The sequence below is a fragment of the Penaeus japonicus genome, unplaced genomic scaffold (genome assembly GCF_977035675.1).
Source record: "Penaeus japonicus unplaced genomic scaffold, GWHDUDI00000001_assembly GWHDUDI00000027, whole genome shotgun sequence".
Lineage (NCBI taxonomy): Eukaryota > Metazoa > Arthropoda > Malacostraca > Decapoda > Penaeidae > Penaeus > Penaeus japonicus.
Genome location: NW_028234429.1, coordinates 31,681,746 through 31,691,745, shown reverse-complemented (window position 1 = coordinate 31,691,745; position 10,000 = coordinate 31,681,746). Strand labels below are relative to the sequence as shown.

Genomic DNA, 10,000 nt, shown 5'->3' with positions numbered 1-10,000 from the left:
GATGCATTTGTAGTTTATGAAAGACTTACAAATGAATGATATTCAATGCCTGTAAATAAATACTCCATTTTCTAGAAATGTCCACACACAACAGGATAACCTCCACGCTCGTGTTTGGAATGCCCCTTGCATGCTGGAAGAACACACATAAAATGCAAAAAAGGAAGAAGAAAAAAAGAAAGAAAAAAAAGGGGAAAAAAGAAATATGGAAAAATAGAAATGTCAGAAAGAGAGATACACCAGAAATGAAAACGCTGTTTCCACCCGTTGACAGCTAGCACGCCCAGCAGTCTCAAACTGTCCTACGAGCCTGAACTAATTCCGCAATGTGTTCTGGGAACGAGTGTGATGGCGTCTCTTTGTCCTGTTGCGAGAACTTGTTATACCGTAGCCTTTATTGAAACTGTTTATGTAGCGAAATACTGTTATTGACTGTTGCCTGTGTTTAGATCTTAGTAAACAGACGGATATATGAATAGTTGTCGTTTACCAGGTCTTTAGAAACAAGGCTCATTTGTATGTAAAAAAAAGGACAAAATTTACTCAAAAGGTCCAAGCTAATTTTAGTTTCTATTATTATCTATAAATCATTCATTCATATTCCAACTAATGACAATTCATATTCTTATACTGTGTTCCTAACATGTGCTTATTTACACTGGCAAATTGTCACAATGAAGTAACGGGCAAGTCTGTTTTATTAAACCCTAACATGCTGACGATTGTGTGTGATCGAATCTACTTGCAACAAAATACTGTATGCACGTGCACACTTTAATTAATAATTGCCTCTTTCAAACCACGCTACCGTGCACTTACTTGCCTAACTAATATCTGAAGGACCGAAAATGCTGACCAGCAGGAGGCTGGGAATATCTCTCATGTGTATATACATACATACATACATACATACATATATATATATATATATATATATATATATATATATATATGTATATATGTATATGTATATATATATGTATATATATTTGTATATATATATATATTTATATATATATTTGTATATGTATATGTATATATATATTTATATATATATATATATATATATATATATATATATATATATATATATTTGTATATATATATATATATATATATATATATATATATATATTTATATATATATATATATATATATATATATATATATATATATATATATATATATACATACACACACACACACATACACAGATACACACACACACACACACACACACACACACACACATACACACACAAACAAACATATACACACACAAGACTTACCGAGCGGGTCTCCTCTCAGCTCTTCGAGTCATTCCAATACTAACCAGAGGCAATGAACCCGCCACTACCACAGACATAACTCAAAAAAACCCTTTTCCCTAAACGCGTTTGACCTCACCTAACCCCCCCCCCTCCCCCATCCACAAGCTTCCTCACTGACCAGATCCTTATCACTTAAGCTTCCTCCTTACCAACCAAACCCCCTCCCCTCTATGACCCGAGTAACCTCAGCTGACCCTCTGACCTTAGATAGTAACCCAAGACAAAGGTCCAGCATGGCATGAAGACTTACCTGGCGTCTGTAATAGTTAGTCGTGAATTAGTCCTTGACCCTTCGACCTGGGTTATGACATTCAACCTGTTTCTTGAGCCATCGTAGTTCACCATCTGGTCACCGTGGTACCAAAACACGAACGGTGGTTTGCTCTGGAGTAGGAAATGTTCTGGTTATTGAACGCGTTGGTTATTGAACGAACGCGTTACTGGGTATTTGGTTATTGCAAATGGTTAGATTTAATGGTTTATTTCATTCCTCTTATCGTTATTATTGGTATTATTATCATCATTATTGTTATCATCATTATCATCATTATCATAGTTATCCTCATTACCATTATTTTATCATTATCATTATCATTGCTAATGATCTATTGCTATCATCATTCTTATAATTATCATTGATATTGTTATCATAATCATCACCATCATCGTTATCATTATCATTAATGTTACTGTTATTATCATTAATACTATCATTAATAATATCCCTATCATCATCAAGTCATTTCTATCATAACAGTTACTACCATAATCATTATAATATTATTCTTATATCACGGTCTTCAGAATTAATATCATCACCATCATCATCATCATCACCATCCTCATCATCATCACCATCCTCCTCATCATCCTCATCATCAGTATCATCACCATCAATCATTAATATAATCACCGCCATCACTTTTGATATGACAAAACAAGTGTGATTTAATTCCATTTTTCCAACGCATCGAGATACATATCTCTCTCCCTCTCCTTTTTATATTCAAATAAAGAATCCGTTTTACTCTTCCAGTATTTCCTGGTTGGGACTGTGCAATTGCATTAGTTCAATAGCACACGTGTCACTCAGTATTTAGCAGAAGGGGAGGGAATTCCATGTTGCAAAATTCCCAGTCAGCCAGTCAGTCAGTCAGTCAGTCAGTCAGTCAGTCAGTTCCCCAAGCAGTGCTAGAAGTAACTGGATACATTGGAACAGGATGGTGAGATCTGACTGAGAGTTTGATTTCATTATTTGATTTTGGGGTAGCGGATGCGTAGACTTATGTACGTGTAATCTTTTGTAAGATCTATGCAGATTGTACTACTTGTGTGCTTTGTTTGTTTGTTTGTTTGTTTGTGTGTGTGTGTGTGTGTGTGTGTGTGTGTGTGTGTGTGTGTGTGTGTGCGTTTCTGCATCACACACACACAAACACACACACACACACACAAACGAACACATTCAAACACAACCACCCACACATTTTCCCCCCAACATGTTCATGCACTGTATTCCATGCATTTCTCGTGACCTATACCTGCTGTATGACGCAGACGAGCGTGATAGTGTCTCCCTCTTGCACGTGCAGCTCTTGAGGCCCAAGCACGACAGCACGTGGTGTGTTGACGTGCAGGTTGACGAATTGCGAGAGCACCCCCGTACCCGTGTACATCTGTGGAGAAAAAAGGGGTATTGTAATGTTTTATTATCATTCATAGTATACTTCGTGTAGTATATGCATTTGAAAATAACATATATATCGTCTAGATCTTTTGTTTATGGTATATATTATTTATTGTATATATTAAGACAGTATTGGGAGAAGTAGGTTTATTGGACATATGTCAGATAAAAAAAGTAAGAAATACAAGAGTATTTTTGAGAAGAAGTGAGATTATTAGAAATCCGGTTTGGTTTCTTATCAACGTGGGCTTGTCATGACATACCAGGGGGCGTAATTGCACACACACACACACACACACACACAAACACAAACACAAAACACACACACACACACACACACACACAAACACAAAACACACACACACACACACACACACAAACACAAAACACACACACACACACACACACACACAAACACAAAACACACACACACACACACACAAACACAAAACACACACACACACACACACAAACACAAAACACACACACACACACACACACAAACACAAAACACACACACACACACACACACACACACAAACACAAAACACACACACACACTCACGCAAATATCCACACACGATCAGAGATACATATAATCACACCAACACAAACACATAACCCTCCTGCGCTGAAATAACCTTCTACACCTCCACAAACAACACAGACATGTACAGTATTCATGCATGAGTCCGCATGGAAATACAACCCAGTCATTCATTCACGCTGTCAAACACACACCTACACACAAAGCCGCAGACAAAACACCACCTCCAAACATACAAACACCCCTCCCCCCTCCATACAAACACCCACCCTGCCATCTCCTCTGCAATACATACACAAAGTTTCGTATACACGTGTACATCTTTCTTTATTTACTCCTCAGGCATTCATACACACACAGTGATCCCCTTGCGACCTCAGCCCCGAGTACATTATGGATCGAAGTGTCATATCTGCAAAGGTGTGTTTCTCAAGGGTGTTATCATCCGTCCACATCAATTACCTTTCTGAGACAGGTGTCACTGGGCGTTTTCACAACTCGTAATAAAGTGATGGAGATGGGGTTCTGTATCTTTTTTTATTTATTTTTTTTATTTTTATTTTTTTTTTGCATCTTCTCAATTCTTTTTCTTTCTTTCTTTCTTTCTCTTTCTCTCTCGCTCGCTCGCTCTCTCTCTCTCTCTCTCTCTTTCTTTCTCTCTCTCTCTCTCTCTCTCTCTCTCTCTCTCTCTCTCTCTCTCTCTCTCTCTCTCTCTCTCTCTCTCTCTCTCTTTCTCTCTCTCTCTCTTTCTCCCTCTCGTTTTGACTAAATTTCGTGTTTCGATGCATTTTCAAATCTGAAATCTGTCTGCATCTATACAAGTGGTTTACAAAGGATATCCTGGCTTGATAAGAGGGGTCATTAATGCACAAATGATGTGATTATCAGTTGCAATAACGCTGCAGCAGTTACATCCATCGAAACAATATAATGATATCAAAAGAAAACATTAAATGATGCATTGCAAGGGCGCAGGTTTTGATAATAACACTCATTAACTTTCGCAACAAATTCAAACTATTTTCGCTAACTGCCGCAGTAAATAATGATGATTATAGCCATTATGATTTCAATATTGACAAAAAGTTTGATGAATTAGTGATAACTGCATTATGATAGTTAAAGTAAAATAGAAAAATAAGTACGTTATTGATGATGTGAGTATAATTATCATATCATAATTAACTTCTTAGCATTGTTAAATGTATGATTATCATCATTATCATTTCAACATTATTATCATTGTTGTTATCAGTATCATTATCACTATCGTTATTATTGTTATTGTTATCACATTATCAACATTACTATTTTCATTATTATCATTATGAACACTATCATTATTGTTATCATAATTTGTTATTATTATTATCATTATCATTATTATTGTTGTTATTGTTATTGCAATTATCATCATTATCATTATAATCCTTGTTATCATCATCACTGTCTTATTGCAGTTATTATTAGCATCATCATCATTATTATTGTCATTATTATCATTGCTATTGTCATTATCATTATAATCATTGTTATCATCATGGTTATTACTATCATCATCATTACCATTAATATAATCAACACCATCATCATTGTATCTTTTATATTGTTCTGTTGCTGTCTATTACTGTCATTATCATTATCTTTATCTTTGTCATTATCATTATCATTAGTATTGCTACTCTTATCATCATTATTATTATATTTCATCATCATCATTATCATCATTATAATGATTATCATCATTTTCTTTTGCTATCATTGTCATTATTATTATCATTATTTTCATTGTTGTTGTTGTCATTACCATCATCAATTTACAACAATGATGGCAATCATTTCTATGATCATAGTCATAATAATGTTAACAGAAATGATCTTGATATAAAAACCTCATGTATCAACAGTAAAAACAACAATGATGATAATAATAATGATTATTATAATAGATGGCAACAATAATGATAAAGATAACGATGATAATCATGAGTATTATCATAATTTCAACAACAGCAACAATGCTGCTGATTGTGATGATTATGATGATGAAAAATTAGCAAGCTATTAACAATTGCAATACCACGACTATCAACAATCCTTATATTGACAATAACAAAGGTGTCAACCATATCAACAAACCTAGCAATCATATATACACCTTGATTGTCTGTCTGTCAGTTCTTTTTCCTGATTCGTTTCTTCTGGAGCGCCCTCCCCCCTATCCCAGCTACCCCCTAGTCCAGCTACGCCCCCCCCTAACCACCCCCACCTCCTAGCCCCCACCACCCCTAGCCCCTAGCCCCCACCCTCACATATTTTCCTTTCTTTAGGAGACCAAAGATGAGGGTTGATAAAATCCGGATGAAGAAGGTGGGGGAGGGAGGGAGGGAGGAGGAGGAGGAGGAGGAGGAGGAGGAGGAGGAGGAGGAGGAGGAGGAGGAGGAGGAGGAGGAGGAGGAGGGGGAGGAGGAAGAGGAGGAGGAGGAGAAGGGGGAGGAGGTGGAAGAGGAAAAAGAAGGAGGAGGAGGTAGAGAAGGAGGATTTAGAGGAAGAAGAAGAGTAGGAGGAGGGGGAAGAGGAGGAAGAGGATTGTGTGCAAGTTCGAAACCCAATTTGGGCGACATTGTTGGGGGGGAATTGCAACTGCCTCATATATCAAGATTGCAATCTCGGAAAGATGATAGCTCCTCATTTTTCTTTATCTCTCTCTCCTTTTTCTTCTTCTTCTCCTTCTTTTTCTGTTCATCAAAACGATAATGCAAGGAACTTCTTTATCTTTTTTTTATCTACATGCATGGAATCTCGTTTCTATCATTTGCTTTCCTAACTGCATGTTTCTCTTTTTTCTTCTTCTTTTATTCATCTTTCGACGTATGGAACATTTCGGTCTGTCAACCAGTCTGTTTGTCTGTATGTTTATCTGTCCGTATGTTTGTCTGTATGTATGTATGTATGTATGTATATCTGTCTGTCTGTTTGTTTATCTGTCCATCTGTCTGTCAGTCTCTCTCTCCCTCTCTCTCTCTCTCTCTCTCTCTCTCTCTCTCTCTCTCTCTCTCTCTCTCTCTCTCTCTCTCTCTCTCTCTCTCTCTCTCTCTCTCTCTCTCTCTCTCTCTCTCTCTCTCTCTCTCTCTCTCTCTCTCTCTCTCTCTCTCTCTCTCTCTCTCTCTCTCTCTCTTCTAAACTACGATTTCCACTTTCCAGCGACGGGTAAAGTGACGGACGAAGGAGACGCTGGAAAAGGCACGTCTGGAAGATCTTGCGAGTTTTCTTGTTTGTGTGTTTTTTTTTTATACCTCTTGCCTCCTCAGCTTCGACACTCCCCCTCCCCTTCCGCCTATCCCCCTTCTTCCTTCCCAGGCTCCACTCTCCGGCTCCTCTCCTCTCCTCCTCCCCTCCTCCTCTCCTCCTTTCCTCCTCTCCTTGCTCCAGCGTCTTCCGCTCCCCTTTGCTGTTCCTTTCCCTGTCTCTCCTCTCCCGGGTTTCTCCTATTCTATCTCCTACTCATTTTTCTACATATATATTTACAGCCCTTGAGATCATCCTTCTTCCCCTTTGCCTTCCCTTAGTTATTCCCCCTTCCTCTCTCCCTTTTCCTTTTGTGCTCCTCCTTTTCTCCCATTAACCCTCCCTCCCCCACATTTCTCTCTCCTTCCCCCTCCCCCTCTTCGTTTTCCCTTGGGACGTGTTCTTCTAAGAACCTTTAAAATTATTGAGCTTGGCATTAAGTTGGTTGGAAGCCTCTATATTCCCTTTTTTTCTTTTTTGTTCCTTATCCCTTCCTTCCTTAGTTTGCAATTTCTGCTTCTGTCTGTCTGCGTGTCTGGCTCTTTCTCTTAATCTCTCTCTCTCTCTCTCTCTCTCTCTCTCTCTCTCTCTCTCTCTCTCTCTCTCTCTCTCTCTCTCTCTCTCTCTCTCTCTCTCTCTCTCTCTCTCTCTCTCTCCCTCTCTCTCTCTCTCTCTCTCTGTATCTACTCTTCATCTCCTCTATCATCCCTCTTAATGAACCAAATCCATCTCCATATATATATTTCCCAATGGACTTCTCTCTTCTCCCTTTCCCCTTGTATCACGTTCGTCTCCCATGCCTTCTTCCGTCCCCGTCCAATTCACACTCGCAGGTCCTCTGTTCCTCACTTTTGCAAGCAGTCCGTCCTCGGATCTCGTCTGAAACTCGTTGGCGCTGTGTGAATGACACTCTGTTGCCCCTTACAGGACTTCTTGGACTCGGTGCTCATCTGACACACAGATGTTGTTTTCTTGGATTCATCAGAGAGGTAGGAGTTTCTCTTTTTTTTTTTTTTTTTTTTTTTTTTTAAGGATAAGCAGTGAAAGAAGGAGGAGGAAGATATGTGTGGATAGGATAATTGTAGGTTCTGCTTTGAGTGTCATCATTTCTAACACAGATACAGTGAGGGAAATTATGTCTCGGAATGTCACGGTTTTAGTATTTCCTTTGTTATTTTGGTCGTGTTTCATGCATATGTTTTTTTCGTGTCATGTTTCTTGTACATTTTGAGAGACAGTCAAAGAAAATCACAGCTAATTTCAAAAGGCTTCGTCATTATAGAAACATAGAATACTCTTGTAATTTTCATCTTGCTTTGATGAGTCGCTGGTAACTGCTGCCAGTAATTGCCATATCAAATTGCAGAAAATTGTATGTAAAATGCTATAGAGACAAAGGAATTCATGACGGAATTATCTGTATGCAGGTAGAAGACTGCTGGGGAGACCAGGTGTAAAGGGCTGGGGAATTTCACGTTACGGCCGGTTAAGAAACGGCTAGCAAAACCCACAACATATACAACAACAATAGCGTTTATATTGCTACAAACCCACAACATATGCAACAACAATAGTGTTGATATTGCTACAACTACTGTTTCTTTTGTTTCTTTACTACTGCTACTACTACTGTTGTTATATAACTTTTGACACTACTACAGCAATTAGATCACAGATGCCACTGCCACCACTACTTGTATATCTATGACTACCAATAATTGTGGATTGAAATGTGTATGAATAGGAGAATAGCCCTGGAAAGTGAAATAATTATTTTGGAAAGTGTAACCCCATGAATACAATCGTATTATTTACACTCTACGAAATTCTGTTCAGTTTTGCCTTTTCATTAGCAATGTTCACTTTGCGACAGGATTTACAACAGTTCAGTTTTGTCTTGGCAAAGGTTCACTTTACGACACGAATTGCAAAATTTCAAAATTTCAAATTTACCTTTCCATTAACTCGTCTCACTTCACGACACAATTTACGAGATTTCAGATTTGCCTTCCCATGAGCAAGGTTCAATTAAGGACTCAATATCCAAGATTCCAGTTACACCTTTCCATCAGCAAAGGTTCACTTTACGAAAATATTTACAAGAGTGCAGTCTTCCTGGACAGTCCAGCCTTGCCTTTTTCATTAGTAAGGTTCACTTCAGACACGACTGATAACAAACACAATTCAACACACACTCGAGCCTCTAACCAGGTGCCGTTGTCCTTATTCCCTATGCATATGAGTTGTAGCTTTCTTCTCTCGCTCTGTTTCTCCCTCGCTCTATCTTTCTATCGTTCTCTTCCCTATTCGCTTTTTTCCCCCCTCGCTCTCTTCCTCTTTCGCTCTATTTTTTTCTCGTTCTCTCACACTCGCCCTTTCTTTCCCTCGGCACTCACCTGACATTCGTAGGTCTCTCTTCTCGCTCTCTTTCTCTCTCACACTCTCCCACCCGCCCTCAGTCTCCCCCTCGGCACTCACCTGACACTCGTAGGTCTCTCCTCTCGCCCTCTCTTTCTCTCACTCTCCCACCCGCCCTCAGTCTCCCCCTCGGCACTCCCCTGACACCCGTAGGTCTCTCCTCTCGCCCTCTCTTTCTCTCACACTCTCCCACCCGCCCTCAGTCTCCCCCTCGGCACTCACCTGACACTCGTAGGTCTCTCCTCTCGCCCTCTCTTTCTCTCACTCTCCCACCCGCCCTTAGTCTCCCCCTCGGCACTCCCCTGACACCCGTAGGTCTCTCCTCTCGCCCTCTCTTTCTCTCACACTCTCCCACCCGCCCTCAGTCTCCCCCTCGGCACTCACCTGACACTCGTAGGTCTCTCCTCTCGCCCTCTCTTTCTCTCGCTCTCTCACACTCGCCCTTTCTTTCCCTCGGCACTCACCTGACACCCGTAGGTCTCTCTTCTCGCTCTCTTTTTCTCTCTCTCTCTCCCACCCGCTCTCAGTCTCCCCCTCGGCACTCACCTGACACCCGTAGGTCTCTCCTCTCGCCCTCTCTTTCTCTCACACTCTCCCACCCGCCCTCAGTCTCCCCCTCGGCACTCACCTGACACTCGTAGGTCTCTCCTCTCGCCCTCTCTTTCTCTCGCTCTCTCACACTCGCCCTTTCTTTCCCTCGGCACTCACCTGACACCCGTAGGTCTCTCTTC

General features: G+C 40.0%; 1 protein-coding gene across 1 annotated transcript in view; it reads right to left on the bottom strand.

Moving 5' to 3' along the window:
• LOC122248984 (opioid-binding protein/cell adhesion molecule) overlaps window positions 1–10,000 on the bottom strand; it is a gene marked incomplete in the record, with an annotated part of 56,830 nt that overhangs the window by 6,646 nt on the left and 40,184 nt on the right. Inside the window, 2 exon segments of the mRNA XM_086552875.1 lie at window positions 1,583–1,716; window positions 2,871–3,005. Coding sequence (XP_086409001.1) covers window positions 1,583–1,716; window positions 2,871–3,005 — 269 coding nt within the window.